The sequence below is a fragment of the Hyperolius riggenbachi genome, chromosome 4, assembly GCF_040937935.1.
Source record: "Hyperolius riggenbachi isolate aHypRig1 chromosome 4, aHypRig1.pri, whole genome shotgun sequence".
NCBI lineage: Eukaryota > Metazoa > Chordata > Amphibia > Anura > Hyperoliidae > Hyperolius > Hyperolius riggenbachi.
This window is the reverse complement of record NC_090649.1, coordinates 137905437-137925797: the sequence shown is the minus strand read 5'-3', so window position 1 is coordinate 137925797 and position 20361 is coordinate 137905437. Positions and strand designations below refer to the sequence as shown.

At 44.6% G+C, this 20361-nt stretch overlaps 1 protein-coding gene across 2 annotated transcripts in view; it reads left to right on the top strand.

Annotated features, from left to right (window-relative positions):
* Nucleotides 1–19940, top strand: part of SERPINE2 (serpin family E member 2) — a 78424-nt gene extending 58484 nt beyond the window's left edge. For both annotated transcript variants that reach the window (XM_068279221.1, XM_068279220.1), the window contains 3 exons: nt 16359–16445; nt 17166–17249; nt 18417–19940. In XM_068279221.1, coding sequence (XP_068135322.1) covers nt 16359–16445; nt 17166–17249; nt 18417–18454 — 209 coding nt within the window. In that variant the 3' untranslated portion in view covers nt 18455–19940. The remainder of the gene's footprint in view (nt 1–16358; nt 16446–17165; nt 17250–18416) is intronic.
* The last annotated feature ends 421 nt before the right edge of the window (nt 19941–20361 follow it).

The window sequence follows — 20361 nt, the reverse complement described above, 5'->3', positions numbered from 1 at the left end:
GAAGCAGGAATACTTTACCAAGCTCATCGGAGCACAAGCTTCCAATCCCCGGTGTCTTTTTGCCACTTTCGACTCCCTGCTTAACCCCCCCACCCCCACCCCACCCTCCGTTTCCTCCCTCTCTGCCACAGATTTAGCCACCCACTTCACCAACAAAATTGTCTCCCTCCGCCAGGAAATATCCAATCTCAAATCATCACCTCCCAACCAGCTTCTCCTCCACCCTATCCTCCCCTCACATCCTTCACTCCTACTACCACCTAGGAAGTCATCCACCTACTGCAGACTTCCCATACCACTACTTGCGCCCCCCCCCCCCCCTTGACCCCATCCCTTCTGATTTACTACAGCCTCACTTCACGGAATTGGCCCCAGTCCTCACTACCCTGTTCAACCTCTCCCTATCCACAGGCACCTTCCCCTCAGATTTCGGGCAGGCCACTGTACTACCCCCTGCACAAGAAACCCTCCCTCGACCCCTCGCTACCCTCCAACTACCGTCCTATCTCCCTCCTCCCCTTTGCCCCAAAACTCCTTGAGCGTCTGGTTCACAAACGCCTGACCCAGTTCCTCAATGCCAACTCACTGCTAGACCCACTGCAATCTGGATTTCGGCCTGCCCACTCAACCGAAACTGCTCTCACCAAAGTAGTCAATGACCTTGCCTTAGCTAAAGCTGAAGGTAAATACTCCATTCTCCTCCTCCTTGACCTTTCAGCAGCTTTTGACACAGTAGATCATCCCCTACTCCTCCAGTATCTCCAGTCCATGGGCATTCACGATCTTGCCCTGTCCTGGCTTTCATCCTACCTCTCCAACTGCTCCTTCACGACCGCCTTTAATGAGTCCTCGTCCACCCCCAACCACCTCTCGGTGGGAGTCCCCCAAGGTTCAGTCCTTGGCCCCCTACTGTTCACCCTATACACATCCTCCATTGGCAAGGTTATCTCCTTCATGGGTTTTAACTATCATCTGTATGCAGATGACACCCAGATCTACCTCCACACCCCTGACATATCCACCACTACCATGGACAAGGTCTCCTCCTGTCGATCAGCCATCTCCTCCTGGATGTCCGCTAGGTTCCTGAAACTAAACCTAGACAAAAACGGAATTTATGATCTTCCAACCCCGGACTTCCATAAACCTCCCAGATGTGCATGTCACTGTTAACCACACTACCATTCACCCTACCTCTCAAGCCCGCTGTCTGGGTGTCACCCTGGACTCCACACTCGTCTCCTTCACTCCCCACATCCAAAACCTCACAAAGTCCTGCAACTTCCACCTTCGTAACATGTGTAAGATTCGCCCTTTCCTGACCTCTGCCACCACCAAACTCCTCATCCATGCCCTCATAATTTCCCGCCTTGACTACTGCAATGCCCTTCTGTCTGGTCTTCCTATGACCCGAACAGCCCCACTGCAGTCCATCATGAATGCGGCAGCCAGAATTATCCACTGCTCCCATCGCTCCACCATGGTGGATCCCCCTCCTTGAATCCCTCCACTGGCTTCCTATCCAGTCCAGAATCAGATTCAAGATACTGTGTCTGACCTACAAATCTGTCCACAAAACCTGTCCAACCTACATTTCCGATCTTACTCTGAGGTACACACCTAGCCGCTCACTCCGCTCCTCCAATGAACTTCGCCTAACCGCCCCCCGCATCACCCAGTCCCATGCACGCCTCCAGGACTTCTCAAGAGCTGCTCCAACACTATGGAACTCCCTACCTCCACCCATTAGGGCAGCCTCCTCCTTCAACATCTTCAAGAAAGCCCTCAAAATGCACCTTTTCACTCTGGCCTACTACCCCTCACAAGTGCTCTAAACCCATAGCTGAACTCTGGTCCCCTACCGTTCGTGTCCTTACCTCTCCCTCTAGATTGTAAGCCTTTGGGCAGGTTCCTCCTCCTTTTGTGTCCTACTTGATCATGCACCTCCATTACTGTGAACCCATGCTATGCATCTGAGTGAACCTAACTTGCCTAATCTCCATGCTCCCCTCCAGTGACTGACTAAGCATTACCTTGTACTCATACTGCAGTGTTCTCCCCAGAGCCTATTACCCGGGCGGAGCGCCCGGCTGGTCTCAGCTTCCCGCCCGCCTGTGGTTACAGCGTGCATCAGATTTTCTTCCTCCACATTCAATGCAGTGTGCAGCGGCTGTGTGTTATTGGAGCCAGCCGCTGTCACTTACACTATCTCCGCCCTCCCCTCAGCTCCTGCATAGCCGTGATGTAGAGGTGGCGGGGAGAGCCTGGTGGTAACTGAAGTTACACACAGGCACCGCGGGAACTTCAAAGGAGCTGGAGCTAGTGAATCCCATCCCGATCTGCATGACTATTATGCAGAGGACGGGCTCTCTTCCTTCCTCCAGCAAGTCTTCACATCGCAGCAAACTTCCCAGCATGTGCTCCAGCCTCACCTCCAACCTCGCAGGTCAGATGTCAGAGCACAGGGAAGTGTGGATCAGCGCTCGCTCATGCCGGGGAGACAGCATTGCAGGTCAGATGGTTATCTGTTAATCCCTGGTAAGGTGGTGACTGATAGCTATTAGCTGCCTCTGCTGCTGTGCCTGGTGTAGCGTCACCTCTATGGCATGCCCCCCTTGCAGATGCACTTTGTTTGCTGGGAGGAGAGGAGACAGACATTTTTACAGCTCCTATTGCTGTCCTTCCCCCAACTGCTCTGCTCCGAGATGTTACATTGATGTAAACCTGTCTGCAGACCTGCAGTGTGCTGTGCAAGTTACAGGAGCTGTGAGAGTGCTGCATTCTTGTATTACATTCATATTTAGATGGTACTGCTTGCAATCCTCTCCTCTCTGACCCACACAGTGTTGTTGTTTTTATTGCCCCCCCCCCCCCCCCTCCTTCCTTTTCCACACTGATATACAATATGTTTTCTTCTACCTTTAGTCTCTCCCTCTCACACATTTCCCTTTGTCTCTCACACATTCCTCCTTGTTTTTTCTTTCCCAGTCCTTTTTTCCCCTCTGTAGTACACGCTGTTTAGCACATAGACAAGCAACAAGCATGTGTACATCATGCTTGTGTGCATGTGAGATCATCCAGTGTAACTCCTCATCAGTAGTTCCCAGTGTGTTTCCTCCTTACCCACTTCCTCATTCAAAAGCACCCAGCATGATCCACCTACACTCCTTCCTACCAAGTAGCACCCAACACGATCCACCCTGCCCCTCCCTACCTAGTAGTGGCACCCAGCATCACCCTCCAACTCCACCCAACGTGACCTTACTTCCCCACCCGGCTACTTTTTCATGCCACCCGGCTGGTTAGAAATTCTGGGGAGAACACTACTGTGCTGCATGATCCGGTCTTTCTTGTATTCAGGTATTGTCCTATTGCTGTATGTCACCCCTAAATATTGTATGTGTCCCTATTTATTGTCCAGAGCTGCGTAATATGTTGGCGCTTTATAAATACAATAAATAAATAGATTCTATGTCCTAATTAGTCCCCGTGTGTTCTGGGACATAGAATCTGCGTCCTACATTAATTCCCGCTGTCTGCCACCGTCACGTGAATGGTCCTGTGACTGATTGTTAGCTAGCAACAACCTTTCAATAAAGTTAGAACAAAAAAAAAAGTTGTAAAAGTAAAAAAAAAATAAAAAAAAAAAATTGTGACATGGGCCAATAAAATTGTTTTTTTGTTTTTTTAATTCCCCATTAATTTTTTAGCCTATTAACCAATTATTAACCCCTACAATACCCATACCGGTTTATAAACGTTTAATGACTGCCGCCAGTAGTGATCTGATGCAATCGCTACGGCGAAAGTTTCAGGCCCCAATGCTCTACATATGTAACACACTGCCGTTGCCTAGTGATGCATCTGTACAGCTCTATGCCCCCTGAACTGTCGCCCTAGCGAACGCATTTGATCGCCACAGATGCGCAGACTGGGGATAACGGTCTACCACATGCTTGGCTAGAAGTAAAATGGGGCATCATTTTAATCTGGAAGGGCCACATTTATTTGTAAATGTTTTATAACTGTGGGATGTGAGATGTGAAAATTAGGGAGGGGGGAAAAATGAAGAAAAATTCTGCATTTATGCCTAATTTTCCCCATAAATGGACTATAAAATAATTTTGGGGGAAAAATATTACCCAAAGAAAGCCTAGAATGTACTGAAAAAAACGAGATGTGTATCATTAGGATGGCATAGGTAATGAAAACGTTACTGCTGTATCAATACAACACAGCTACAGTGTCAAAAATGTCAGGAACTGTAAAAATCGTGGAACGAGAATCAGCTAGGCAACCTTATTATCCTGTGAGAGAGGCCCTTGGTTTGTCATTGCTTTCCTGTTTGTGAGTAGTGATGTGTCGTATACAGCCTTACTACATTGGTGTATCTGGCAGCTGTCACATACTGGTGCTCTTTGAGTTGTCAAATTTGGATTGGAATAAGACTTTAGGTTCGTATACACGTCCGATAAAGATCGTTCGTTACGAACGATTCGTGACGTTTACACGATATTCAAATTAGACTGAAAAGATCGTTCGTAATGAACGATTGTGTACACACGTGAACGATATAAGTATAAAGTACTGAACGACGAACGATAAAAAAATGCGTGCGCAAACGGAAGTGACGTTATGACAGGCAATAAGAACATGCGTTATCGGACGATCTTTGTACACACTGCAACGATTGAACGATTATCTTTCGAAAAAATCCGCCGGGTTGGATCGGTCCGATTGAACGATAACGATCGTTATCGTTCACAAAAACGATCGTTCACACTTTTTGAACGCACGATTATCGTTCCGATTGTCGTTATCGTTCGTTTTTGAACGATCGTTATCGTACGTGTGTACTCAGCTTTAGATGCAATGTGTTAATTTCCTGCCCTCTTGCAGAAGATGACACCACCAGTGTGCTGAGGGGAAGGGTTGGCATTGCAGGTGTGGGAGGAGGGATGGCTGAGTTTCTAATGCAGGATATTTAGTTTCCGTATATACTTGGAGATCAGTTGACCTCGTGTATAAGTCAACCCCAAAACTTCACCCTCTTAAGCTGGATTTTTTTAATGTCTCAAGTATAAGGCTATCCAGAAAAGTTAATGGCTGCACTTGTGGCCAGAATGAGTTAATTACTACACTGCATAAAGAATTATAGCCATAAACCACTCCTGGCCCCCAAGTGCAGCCAATAACTCCTCTGGGCCCCCAGCCATTAACCCTCTGATCTTTCCCCATGTCCCCATCTGTATGGCAAGTATCTGTGTCCCCTTGCTCCCACTTTCAGTGTAGCCAATGTGTTCCCCTGCCCTCTATCAGCGTGGCAAATCCATCTCCCTACTCCCCTTCATTGTGGCCAGTGTGTGTCCCCCTGCTCCCTCTTCCTTGTGGCAGGTATGTGTCCCCAGGTCACTTTACAGTGTGGCCAGAATGTGCCCTTCTGCCACTTTTCAGTGTGGCCAGTATGTCCCCTTGCTTGCTCTATATTGTGGTACTGGATCCCTCAGTATTGTCTCCTCTTTAACCACTTCCAGATTCTGCAGACGCTTATTTACGCCCCTGCAGTAGATAAGCGTCTGCAGTATGTTTGTTTACCGACGCTGCCACGATCGCCGCACTTCCACCGTCCGCAATCGCAGCTGTCCTGTCTCTCCTGTGATCGGGGAATGCTTCCATCCCCGACAACGGAGTCTGCGATGACTCAGTGCTGTTTAACAAAAATTCCCCCAGAAACAAAATGGAAACATTTAGTTCAGGGCTCGTTTCCACCATAGCGAATCCGCATGCGGCGACGAGATGCGGATTCGCTTGTTACACTGAAGTGGCCGGGGCTGTTTCCACATGTGCGGCAGCGATTTGGCGGCGGGCCAAATCTGCACGACGGGACCCACCGAATTCGCCTGCGTCGGGAATCCGTGCGAATCGCCGCTAATGTATTTAATAGTAAAAACGCATGCGTTTGTTACATGCGTTTTTACCCGCGATTTCGCACCTTTTTCAATGTTGTTTTGCCCTGGCAGTGTCATGGTTAATTTCGCATGGCACCCTGCCATGCGAAATCGCACGCAAAAACGCATCCGCATGCGTTTTTACAAGCGTCGGAATGCCGGCGAAATCGCGTCACAACAGTGGAAACGAGCCCTGTGTTAGATTTACGGAACAAAACTCCATAGCGCCATCTTGTGGCCAAAAAGTAAAAATACATCCAAAAACAGTCTAATACACTAACCCATAGGGTAATTAATAGTTTTTTTTATGTATTGTTAATCTCTTCCTCCCCACCCCATTGTTACCAAAATGAAACACTTGTAAAAAAATAATAATAAAAAATACACCATTAAAAAAAAAAAAAGTATGTATGTATATGTATGTATATATAGTTACCTTAGGGAATTTTGTTAATATGTATGTCATTGCTGTGGATTTTGGAATTAAAGTCTTGGAATAATTATTATAATATAAAAAACACTAAACGGGAAAAATAGACACCTTTTATTTCCAAATAAAATATTATCACCATACTTTGTACTAGGGACACAATTTAAACGTTGTAATAACCGGGACAGATGAGCAAATAAAATGTCTGTTTCATCATCAATAGCACATTTTATTTTTAAACTACAATGGCTGAAAGCTGAGAATGGTGTTTTTTTTTTTTTTTTTTTTTTTTTTTGTTTTGTTTTTTTTCCATTTTTCTCTACTTCTTCCTTGCAAAATACATATAAATTAAATAATGGTTAGCAAAAAGTACTGCCCAGAGAAAGCCTAGTTTGTCCCGCAAAAAATATATAGATCATGTCAGTGTGAGCAGTAGCAATAAAGTTATTGGCGAATGAAATTGCTCTGGTCCTCTTCTCCCCCCTCCTCACCAGAGTTGCAGCAGCCAGCATTCTTTGATCCCCGAGCTCCATCCTCCACCCCGCGCCACCGCTTCTCTCTTTAGAACCACCTCCTCATGTACTTGCATGCAGAGCGAATGACACAGTCACTTCAGCAGAAGCAGCCACTCACAGACAGCTGGGTGCAGCATCCTCTTGTCTCTCGTACTCCCGCCAGTCTGTGAGCATTAGCATAGCTCCGGCTGCCAGTGTCATGTGACTTCGGAAGCCGGAGCAACGCTAAATGCTCACAGACCAGCGTGAGTGAGAGAGGATGCTGCACCTGGCGATTGATCTGTGAGTGACGGCTAGTCAGCTACGTCGCCCGTGCTGCATATAATACAGGGGAAGGATAGAAAGAGGCGCCCAACCCTGTGGGTGGAAGGCGGGATTAAAGTACACTGCTGCCCTCATTGCTGCAGCGATGGGGGAGAGAGTGGTGCCCTTCTGGCTATAAAGCAAGAAATTTAAGACTACTCTTGTATAAGTCCCCCTCCCCCACTTTTATACTATGAGTCAGTCCTAAATTTCTCAACTTCTAGCCGAGTATATACGGTAAGTGTGTGTGTGGTAACCTTCAAATGAAAAACTGGACAGGGTGAGAGCATGTTTTTTGGGGGGACTATGCCTTGCTTCTCTTCTGCTAGCTCAATTATGCACATTTAAAGGGAACCTGAATTGTGAGGGATATAGAGGCACATATATATATATTTTTTTTATTATAAACCATGCATATTGCCTGGCTGTCATGCTGCTCCTCTGCCTCTAACAAGCACATAGATCAGATGTGTCTGACTGGATTAGTTGCATGCTTGTTTCAGGTATTTAATTCACACACTAATGCAGCCAAAGAGATCCGCAGGACTGCAACTCATATTGTTTAACCACTTCAGCCTTCAGTCATTTTTCACCTTATGCATCCGAGCAATTTTCACCTCCCATTCATTCGCCAATAACTTTAGCACTAATTATCATAATGAATTGATCTATATCTTGTGTTTTTTTTTTTTTTCCAGCACAAATTAGACTTTCTTTGGGTGGTACATTTTGCTAAGAATTTTTTCTAAATGTATTTAAAATGGGAATATTAAGAACAAATGGAAAAAAACCCTTATTTCTCCATTTTTCAGCCATTATAGCTTTAAAATGCATGCTACCATAATTAAAACCTATGTATTTTATTTGCCCATTTGTCCCGGTTATTACACCATTTAAATTCTGTCCCTATCGCAATGTATGCCGCCAATATTTTATTTGGAAATGTGCATTTTTTTCAGTTTTGCGTCCATTACGATTTACAAGCTTATAATTTTAAAGACTATTCGTAATATACCCTCTTCACATGCATATTAAAGTTCAGACCCTTAGGTAACTATTTTAGTGTTTTTGTTTTTTTATTTTTGTTTTTTTTAAATTAAAAATCTTAATTGGATAATTTTTGGTGTGGGAGGTAAACGGTTGTAAAAAAAAAATAAAAAAATGTACCGTATATTCCGGTGTATAATCCGGTGTATAAGACGACCCCCCCCCAAATTTTACAGTTAAAATATAGAGTTTGTGATATACTCGCTGTATAAGACTACCCCTCTTCCAATGCACATCAAATAAAAATGAAAAAAAAATAATCATATACTGGTGCTATGTATGAACAGATACTGGTGCTGTACTGTATGTGGTACCCAGTGTATAACAGAATATAGGCAATTGACTGGTTGGATTGGTCAACTCTCCCTAAGTGAATTGGTCAGGTCTCCTTGTCTACCTGTTTATCAGAGCGGTATGGAAGAATAGGTCACTCTGTGCTCATAAAACACGCCTCTTTCCCCCTTCTGGCCCTCCCTTTTATCCTATTTACCTCCTTCTCTGCCTCTCAGATCTAGCACATGTGCCCTTGCGCCGCTTCACTACAGTTCTCAGCAGCGAGATCTGAGAGTCGTAACAGGATAGGGTGTATCACCCGGCAGCAATTACATCTGGCGTATGAGACGACCCCTGACTTTTTAGATGATTTTCAAGGGTTAAAAAGTAGTCTTCTACGCCAGAATATACAGTATGTAGATGTAGTTTTACTATTTGGCCACAGTCAAAATTTTTTTTCTTCTAGTCCTAGAAGCGAGCACTCTTGCTTCCAGGCAGTATGAGGACAGGAAACAGTGTGTTTTTTTTTTTTTTTTTTTTTCAGGACGATTGCTGCTTCTCAAAGCTGATATATATGACATGGCAGATGGGTTTTATAGGAAGCTGTAAGTGCTATTTTTAAAAAGATTGGCCGGTAGTTTGGCTCCTAACCCGGATTATTAGTGTCAATCGGAGAATGGTGTATATTCTGGGTCTGGTGTTCCTGAGTATCACACACTGAGTCTGGCAAAAATGTTGCAGGAAATTTTGGTGCACCGGGTCCGCCATAGGTATTAATAGGAATTACCACTCAGGCAGTAATTTGGGGCACTGTTGAGACTGAGACCAAAGTGCTATAAAAACAGTGTCATTCGCCTGCCAGCAACAGCTGTATGGAGACACCCAGCCCTCACACAGGCATGCAGGCATGCTGGTACAGCATGAGGCCGCCTTCATCTATGGACTCAAATGGACGGGACTGCTCCAAAGGTGCTGCAGAGCCAATGCCCACGGCATCAGTGGGACGGTCTATCGCTGACAGACCAGCATGGGCTTTTTAGCAACTGGAACAGGTGAGATGATTCTCCCCCAGATGTTACTGAAATCCACTCAGTAGCTTGACTGTGCCAAGGCACTAAGTTATGTAATGTAGTTTGGCAGAAAATATCTGACTAGGGATGTTTCATAGTATGCAACGTTCTCCTAGCATTCAAATTTCATATAAATTATATGCAGATTGGACCAAACAGAATAACGTCCTGTTACTGTTTTGTTTTTTATTGGTGGTGCAAGTTCAAGCTACACAACCTGTGAATGAAATTTGAATGTTAGGAGAAATTACTTGCATCTCACTGATCATCTCTAGGAATGACTTCTCCATGACAAGCGAGTAGGTCATTGTAAACTTCTAACCTGATAAATCCACTTTGGGTATTGCTTATTTTAGAATTCATTAACATAGAGATGATAAACAGTTGCTTACCATTCCAAATCGAAGGCTATTTTAGTTTGCATTGTATGCAGCTTTGATTGGGCCAAACAGATGCATGTCCTACCAATTTTAATTCGTCCAATTCCAATCTGCATATAATTTGTGTAAAGGTGGCCATACACTGGTCGATTTGCCACCAGATCGACCAACAGATAGATCCCTCTCTGATCGAATCTGATCAGAGAGGGATCATATGGCTGCCTTTACTGCAAACAGATTGTGAATCGATTTCAGCATAAAATCGATTCACCATCTGTGAAGCTGCCACCGCCCCCCCGCATATATTACCTGATCCGGCTGGCGTGAATCTCCCGGTCTCCGCTGTCTTCTTCTCCGCTCTGGGCTCCAGCTTCACTGAACTTCCTGTCCGGGGAAGTTTAAACAGTAGAGGGCGCTCTACTGTTTTTAACTTCCTGCCAGGACAGGAAGAAGTGAAGCCTGCCAGACTCTGAGCCCAGCGCAGAGAAGAAGCAGTGGTCACAGTGGGGGACTCGTGCCGGCCGGATCAGGTAATATATTGCCGCTAGCATTGGTCATCGGGCATTCGACCGCCGCTATCGACACACTCCCGACCCGCCGGCGATCGAGCGCAATCTCCCGCACAAACAGGTAAGACTGGAATCGACTGGAATGATTTTGGACGGAAATCGATCGTTCGGTCAGCGTTTGCGCAATGATTTTCACAGCCGATCGAATCGGCTGTATATCGGCAGGAAAATTGGTAAGTGTATGGGCCCCTTAAGTGTGCACACAGGCTGGGATCATCTGTATCCAACAGGACTGGGGAGTCGGTACAAAAATACTCTTGACTCCCCAGTTTATGAAACCAGACTCCAGGTACCCAAAATTGCTTCAACTTCGACTCCTTAAGGCTAGCAATTTTGATTGGCCAATTATTGGTCAATTTTACCACCTCCATGTAGTATGAGGGCCAAACAGATTTTCAATTCTATGCAGATTAGGTAAATGGTCATACTACATGGAGGTGGTAAAATTGACCAATGATTGGCCTATCAAAATTGCTAGTGTGTACTAGGCTTTAGTGTAATACTAATGCTGGGCATACACAGTGCAATTCTGCGCTGGAATCAAGCCGCTGGCTCGATGCGGGCGCGTGGATCGATTCCCGCTTATCCTGGCGGGCAGTTCCTTATCAGCTGCTCGTTTCTTCCATTGTCCGCCTGCGGGGATCGAGCGCGAAGTCGATCCACCGCGGTGATCGGACAGGTTGAATATTATCAATCGAGCCATCAGCGGCTCGATGGATAACTATCACGCTATGTATGCCCAGCATTAGTCTAATACTCACAAGGGCTGTGGAGTTGGTACAAAACTCATCCGACTCTTCAGTTTATGAATCCACTATCTCCAGGCAGGGCCGGCGCTTCTATAGAGGCTAAAGTGGCGATTGTGCTAGGGCCCCAGAGCCAGTGGGGGATCCCCAAGGTGCCACCCTCCCTTCCAGCTATGGTGCTCAATGAAAGTGGGGATGCTGTATGTACACTATGCTTTTTAGGGGACATATAATGGACATCTATTGATATTGTATGACCGGGGGTGGGGATGTTTGGATTGGCTCAGGGGCCCTGTGGTGATTTGGTTGCGCAGGGGACGCCAGGGAGGGCCCCCAAAATACTTTTGCCCCAGGGCCTCATTGTAGCTAGAACCCGGCCCTGTCTCGAGGTACCCAAAAATTGCTCTGACTCCACAACCTTGGTATCCAATACATATTTATTTTATATGGCCTGTTAGCATCTCTTTAATTTACTTTCTTATTATAGAAAGGAAACTTGCAGGTCTAGTCACTTGTTGATGGCCTTGATCTCTTATTTATAGTGCTACTACATTCACTTTATGCGAATACATTGGCACCATGCCACACTGTTTTTTTTGTAAAGCACTGCGGAAAATGTCAGCACTATATAAAGTCAGTCATTATTGCGAAAAATCGCAAAATGTATGAAAAGTGAATGGGCATCAGGAGCCCAAAAGTATTTCTGAAGATTAATGAACGATACACACATGTAGAAGTGACCATGCAGTAATAGGGATATAGAATGTGTCATAATTTATTTTTAAATACTAGATGTACCAGTAATCCTGCTGATCCTGTACTTGACATTCTGGGCCAATGACCTAGAACAAGTCTTCAGAGCTGATGCTCTGATTAAAGTCAGACTGGCCACATGCTTGCTTCAGCTGTGCGATAAATTACTGAAGCCAAAACGATAAGCAGGATAGACAGACCAATGGCACTTTGAAGTAAAAATTTTAACCGCCATATCTTTCTTACTACAGGGTCACCTTAAAGAACAAGTGACACCCATGCTAACCTAGAAATAAAGACAATTATATAAGTAGATATACTAGTTCTACTTAACAGATGGATTGCACTGTTCACGTTATGATTCCTGTGAATTTTATAAAGGAAAAGCAGAGAATCCTATTCCAGTTTCCATCTTGGTTAGTTTTGAATTCACACTCCCACTGAGGTCTATACTAGGAAGTGCACTGTCTTATGTCATTAGGAGGGGAAATAAAGGGAAGAGGAGAAATAGATTATAGCTAAAAGACCCCACCCCCCAGCGTGCAACTGTTTGAAAACGGCAATTAAAGGGCCAGTGCTCCTAAGGTATGTGATAACTCCAAGTCATAACAGCAGGATTATCACTCAGAGCAGTTGCTGTTGAAATTTGATTTTTTTTATGGCGACAATCCCGCTTTAAAGCTCTTGTGATATACTTCCTGTGATATCACTATGTTGCAGCAACTGCATGCAAGACTGTATTGATCAGACAAAAAGAATGATGGCAAATGGCTAAGGTGCTTATTTGTTTCATGTTGTAATGCTTGTCTTTGTCTTAGAGGCCATTCAAGACAGTTTAGGGCTTGTAGAGGAAAGAACGAGGACAACGGCATTATCGTAGGCTTACCAAGTAATGGATAATCGGCTGAGTGCTTATGCTCAAAAGGGTGGGTTGCAGGGGAGGCCTCCACTCATAGAAGCAGGTGGGGAAGAACCGTTCCCACTTGGCCTTGTGGACATGATTTGGCGGCGTAGAGGGAGTTCCCTTGTCTAGGGGTGATGTAATTACAGCAAAGGAATGATGGGAGGCAACCAAAAAGCAACAGTGTATATCATACATACAGATTGTACAACGAATCAGTAGAAAAGGGGTCCCTACCTTAAATAAGTGATTCTCGCGTATAAGGTATGTTAAAAAAAAAAAAAAAAAATGTGCACTTGCATCACAATGCATTTCGTGGCGAAAGCTGCTTGCTCAGGTCGAGTGTGGGGCCTTTAAAAAGGAGCACAGTTATTGGGGAACTGAAGAAAGAGTTGGTTTCTTTTTGAAAGGTAAGTTTTTATTACTCTGGCACATAAAAGCAAATATACTAAACTTTTTTTTTTTTTTGTGAAATGGAGGAAATGTATCACTTATTCTGCTAAACCGGAGAACGACATGGAACCATTTAAATAAGTGGAGTGGACAGCCGTTGATACAGGAGGATGGGTCAGTGAGCCGTGCCGATGTATGTGCGCATGTGCAGTTTAAAAACGGGCTTTAGGTCTGTCTTTTAAACAGGCTTGGGTCTACGTGTGTGTGTGTGTGTGTGTGTGTGTGTGTGTATTACTCACCTAAGGGATTATTAGGAGCACCATACTAATACGTGTTCTATCACATACCAAAGATGATCTATTGGGTTGAGATCTGGGTACTGTGGGAGCCATTTTAGTACAGTGAACTCCTTTTCCTGTTAAAGAAACCAATTTGAAATGATTTGAGCTTTGTGACATGGTGCATTATCCTGCTGAAAGTAGCCATCAGAGGATGGGTACAAGGTGGTCATGAAGGGATGGACATGGTCAGAAACAATGCTCAGGTAGCCCATGGCATTTAAACGATGCCCAATTGGCACTAAGGGGTCCAAAGTGTGCCAAGAAAACCTCCTCCACACAAATGCACCACCGGCCTGCACAGTGGTAACAAGGCATGATGGATCCATGTTCTCATTCTGTTTATGCCAAATTCTGACTCTATCGAGACTCGTCAGACCAGGCAACATTTTTTCCAGTGTTCAACTGTCCCATTTTGGTGAGCTTGTGCAAATTGTAGCCTCTTTTTCCTATTTGTAGTGGAGATGAGTGGTACCCGGTGGTCTTCTGCTGTCGTAGCCCATCTGCCTCAAGGTTGTGCGTGTTGTGGCTTCACAAATGCTTTGCTGCATACCTCGGTTGTAGCAAGCGGTTCTTTCCCATTTTGACATTCAGTTTGGCGTTCAGGAGATTGTCTTGACCAGGACCACACCCCTAAATGCATTGAAGAAACTGCCATGTGATTGGTTGATTAGATAATTGCATTAATTAGATAATAATCCTTTAGGTGAAAGTGTATGTATGTATGTACATCCATCCATCCACCCCTCCCTCCATCTGCCCAAACACTTCAGGACAGGTAATGTATATGTTACGGCCAGAACCCGAAGTCTGGCCACTTCGGGTTCTGGCCAGTCAAATTTAGAAGTGGCCAGCTGATGCGGCCAATGTAAGAAATAAACGTTCTCTCTGGACTTTGGCCGGCCAAGTCCCGAAGTGGCGCTAACCTTTTCTCCCCCGCTGCCGCTAGTCAGACCTCATATCCGGATGACCCGGACCGGAGAGGCAGAGCAGCGCACACGTGACCCGCAAGACGCATACACTTCCATGCTGAAGTGACGTCATTGCTCACTTCCGCATGTGAAGTGTATGGGTCAGTGCGGGTAGTGCGCGCACTGCTCTTCTCTCCGCCGCTCTGGTCGCCCTGATATGAGGTCTGCAAATAGCGCAGGCTGCAACTCCAGCCCCCCCCCCCCCCCCCCATGCAAAGCGCCCAGCAAAACTACCCCAGCCAAGCCCACCAGCCATGCAAAGCGCCGAGCATATCCCCCCCACCCCCCCAGTCATGAAAGGCACTCAGCAAATCCCCCCCCCCCCCCTTCCAGTCATGCAGAACGCCCAGCAAAGCACCCCCAGCCATGCATCCCTCCATCTGTGACTAATCACCACTGCAATTTGATCTCTCCCCTGTGCCACCTGACTGCCACGGGAGAGCAGCTCATTTTAAAGCACATGATGTTAACGAATAGGTTGATAGGAGGATGGGAGTTTATGGATCATGGAAGGGAGATGATTTTGCATTTTGGCATGAGTTTAAATTAATTTGGTGGCATATCTATTTTTAATAGCTACAGCTATGTCAACGGTAATAAAATGCTAATATAATATGTTACGGCCAAAACGGGAATAGAACTGGCCGATTTGACTTCAGCCAAAGTCTAAAATGCTGGGAATTTCTGACTTTGGCCGACTGACTTTGGCCGTTTCTAGAACTGGCTGGCCAATGTCAGAAATTCCCAGCATTTTGGACTTTGGCCGACGTCTAATCGGCCAGTTCTAGAAACGGCCGGCCAATTCTAGAATTGGCCGATTTCTGGTTTTGGGCCTATATAACACCCCCCAATCAGCCTCAATAACACAGGGCTTGTTATTCTAGGCTTTGTCTATTTTTCTGTAAGTACTCTGGTTTCAGTAAAGTACAGGTAGTCCCCGGTTAACGAACGAGATGGGGACTGTAGGCTCGTTCTTAACCTGAATCCGTCCTTAAGTCGGAACACTGTGCCTTCTTTGTCCCCTGTGCTTCCAGTGTCCCCCTGTGTCATCTCTGCCCCCCTCTGTGTCTCCTTGTGCCCCCTAATGCAGAGTATGCGCAGCAGAAGCCACTACAAGTCTCACCTCATCCATGGCTGCTCCGGGCTAATCAGCGACGTCCTCTCTCCCTTCACCATTCCTCACAGCGGCTTCACTAGTAGCGTCGTGTAATGATGCAATCAGAAGGAGCCGCGGGGTCTCTTTTTGACTGCGTCATTACGCGACTCTAGGGAAGCCGCTGGGAGGAACATTGAGAGAGAGGACGCCGCTGATTGGCCCGGAGCCGCCATGGAAGAGGTGAGACTTGTTGCGGCTTCCGCTGCGCATACTCTGCTTTAGGAAAGGGGGCACAAGAGGTCGTCCCGGGCTGCGTGACGTCATCGCGGCGGGTCGTCGGGCGTTCGTAACCCGGGGACTACCTGTAGTGCAATACAAAGTGTTAAACCAACAATTTTTGTTTTATTTCTTGCATTGAAAAACTCTTACTTTGTGCCTGGCTTGTACCAGAAAATGTAGACTATGATGTAGCTTTTTGGTTTACCCATTAACATTATGTAGGTGCTGCCACCTAGTGGTAAGTGTTCTTATTTTAGAACTACCATTACTATTCTGTTTTTTTGTGCTAAACACAAACCGAAAAAGTCTGATTTTGCTAATATTATGTTTGCATTTCTGCTTTTAGGAACAGAACCTATTTATGTGTCAAATGTGTTGCAGAAAGCTAAAATAGAAGTAAAAGAAGATGGGACAAAGGCATCCGCAGCCACATGTAAGGCATTAATATGACATACAATTTGTTACTGCTCAGATAACATATTTAATAGTTTCAGGGTGTCTTTATTTGTCTGACCATTCTAAATAAATAAGCTAACTTTTGCACAACTCCTTGTTCAGCGCATAGCTAAGTTTCTTCTCTATCTTGCAGTAGAAGGCAATGTGATAAAGAAAATATGCAAAATACAACATTTTAAAGGGAAACGCCAGGATTCATGACAATCTCCCACACATATCAAAGTTTGCAGATTACTTTAAAATGCTGTTAGGTTTGCGAAGGCCTTTCCTTCTCTTTGACACAGGACTCTAGCCTTTTAACATAGTGGTAAAAATAGGCCTATATGCAATTTAACTAACTTTTTTTTTTTTATCTCCTGAATTTTCTCCTAAGTGATATTTTCCAACTTGTCTATAAAAAGCCTTTTAAATCACCAGCAAGCACAAAAATAACTTACTCATATTTAAAATGGTTTTGATAGAACTTTTCCACCTACAGTACTTTTTGATACTTTTTCAGGTGCATAGTGCAGAAAAGTTTATTATAAATAGAAGATGAAAAAATGATCTCCTAGGAGAAAACTCAGGAGAAAGTTTGCATGTGTATCATAAACTCTACCGCTTCCTGACTCTTGGCTTTGCTGACTTTTTTTTTTTCCTTTTTAATGAAAATTTCTTAAAATATTGCCACTGCTTATTCATATTATTTCTTTCCTAGCTGCAATTTTAATAGCAAGATCGTCTCCCCCCTGGTTTGTAGTGGACAGACCATTTTTATTTTTCATCCGGCATGATCCAACAGGTACGTTCTGTATTTACACAGCTGACACAAATGTAGTACATGAATTTTACAGCAGTTTCCCCGGGGTACAGTTTCACCATTGTAACTCTGTAGGTCGGTGTACCTACCGTATGCCATCTCTATAAAGGCCAATACCCACAACACTTTTTTTTTTTTAATTTTTTTTTTTTTTTTTCCGTGATATTGCGCATCATTTATTTAACAAACGCCTTAAACAATGTTTCGTAATTCACACTACCCACAGCGATCACTCGTTCTTTGAACAGCTGTGCTGGATTGAATCACGTAGGATCGGTCTGATCCTCGTTCGGTGTTGTAACGATCGTAAATGATCGTTAAATGATCGCTTGTTTAGGGTTGCAGATTCAGGCAGATGGATCGGGGATTGTTTGGAGATAACTGATCCATCTGGCCATGGGTACTTGGCTTAATCCCTGATCCTTGTCACATATTTCCATGGGCCTTTGAAAATTAAAGTTACTTTTGATAGAGTACTCTTGGATTTTAGCCGCCTCCCATATTTGTCCCAAAAATATCAATATTGGCTTCAGGCCTGTACAGATGCTGACTTAATCGGCCTTCACTAAAATGGACCAATCTTTGTTTACTACCTTTTTCTGCTCATTTTAGGTTGAACTCAATCAGCTTGTTGTTCTTGGAAAGTAATTTTAATCCAGTCCTACAACTGTATCTGAAAACTGTTGTATCCATATAGGCGGTAATGCGGTGTGATACTAGCCTTTGCTGACTTGGGGTGGGGGGATAATGTAGAGGCTGATGAAACTGGTCTGACTGTATGTTTAACTTTTTGTGGTGTGTTTTTTTGTTTGTTTGTTTGTTTTTTTTTGTTTGTTTTTTTTCCCTCTCTTTAGTGAATTTACTTACATAGTTACCTTTTGAAAATGTTCTACTTACTTGAAGTTGCATGGTTTTGTACTGGGGTTGTTGAATGAAACAATCAATAAGCGAAGAAGGTGGGGACAGTAGTCTGGATAGGTGCCGCTCTGGGACAGAAGCTTGCTAAAAGTCACAGAACAGCGGTTTGGGGGCACAAAGGAGTTGTCCCATCAGATGTGCTTTAGTTAAAATATTTTGGAGGTAGGTGAACAGGTTGTTGTAGTATTAACTGGTTTTTGTTTTCTTCCCCCCCCCCCCCCCCTCCTCTAGGTGCAGTGCTGTTCACAGGACAGATCAACAGACCTTAAAGTCAGGACAAGCTCTGCCATTGCCCATTCATTGTGTCTGGATATTTGTACAGTGCTCCTATTTAGTTTATGGATTATCATATATCAATGGGAACAATTCATTGTTTTTAAACTTTTTTTTTTTAAAACCTTTTTTATTGGAATTTTGATAACTTAAGATGGTATATGTGGTGTGTTTTTTAACTACTGACTTTTTTTTTCAATATGAATTTTATGTTTTGTTTTATCCTCTCAGCCTGTGGCTTGTCGTACACCATATTCTAACTACACTTTTTCAGTGATTTCATTTTAGTCATATATATGTCGACATGCACTTTTTGTTCTGGTATCTAGTCCCTTGGTAAAAGGACTGCATTTTATAGGAAAGGTGACTCTGATATTTTCTCCCTCAGAAGGCATATGGGGGGGAGAATCTCGACCATACATGCACTATAGCCAGAGGTAACACATAGGCCCAGTGCACATCAAAAACCTCTAGCAGATCTGCAAAACGCTAGAGGTTTTTGAAGCAGATTTCAGAGCGATTCTAGGCATGTTTAGAGACGTTTTCTAAACATGCCTGGCGTTTTTGGGAGCATTGTTGTGTAGCAGATGTCAAGTTACAGTAAAGCTGTTACTGAATAGCTACTGTAACAAAAACGCCTGGAAAACCGCTCTGATCTAGCGTTTTTCAGAGCTGTTTTCCGCTTTCCTAGACTTTAAAATTGATGCAGAAACGCCTTAGAAATCTAAAAAATGCTGCAGCCCTCGAGTTTGCGTTTGTGGAAAAAACGAGCCGCTCTGGTGTGCACCATCCCATTCACTTTCATTAGCCAAGTGGTTTTCCCCCTGCAAGCGTTTTAAAAAAACGCTCCAGAACCGTTCTGGTGTGTACCAGCCCTCACATACATTTTCTAGACAACTAAAACTGCAACGCTGTGAAGCTCAGACATTACTCCAAATGTCCAGTATTTTGGCTAAAAAATCTAGTATTTTGGAGCTGGAAAGTCTCTAGTCCTCTAAAGCAGAGTTCCTCAACCCTATCCTCAAGGCCCAACAACAGTCCATGTTTTGCAGGAAACCACAAACATGCACAGATGAGGAAATTGGTTTCTCAGCAGAGCTGATTAACTGCCTCTGTGGATTTCCACAAAACATGCACTTTTGGTGGGCCTTGAGGACAGAGTTTGGGAACACTCTCTAAAGAACTCTAAAGAAGAAAGATGAACATAAACGCATCGTAATGCAGAACTATCGCCACAAATTGCTATTTTGCTTAAAAGTAAATAACTTTGAAAAGTGTTTTTTTTTTTTTTTTTTTTTTTTAGGGGGGTTGAAGTGAAAAGCTTCCCTTTTATAGGCTGTGATCACTATCTGTTAACAGTGCAACTGGATCAGCAAATTCAGTGAAGCTCACTCCAGCATTTATCTCCCATGTCATGTGACTAAAGCCTGAGAAAAGAGTGAAACTTTTTTTTTCTTTATAACTAAAATTACTCATTTTAGTATATATGTTACGGCCAGAACCCGAAGTTTGGCCAGAACTAGAAGTGGCCGGCCACTTCGGGTTCTGGCCGGCCAATGCGCGAACTGGCCGCTGCGCTGCGGCCAATGTGAGAAATGAAACAATTCCTGTAAGGTTTAATGTGATGTTGTGACCGCAGCGCAGCGGGCAAATGTATCACATCTTTACTTTGTTCAATGGCATTAAGCCGCCCGGCTTTTTCCTCTGCCTCTCTCTCCTCCCCCCCCCCCCCGCCTCTCTCTCCCCCCTTCTCTTATGGGCACAGCCGGGCGGGGACACGCGTGTCCAGGAGAGTCGTTCCTCGCGGCAGGAGAGCAGAGCGGGGAGGCTGCAGACATTGCTTCTGCCAGCACCCGCTCTGCAAGAACGGCAGGATTCCCCTGCCGCGACGAACGACTCCGGA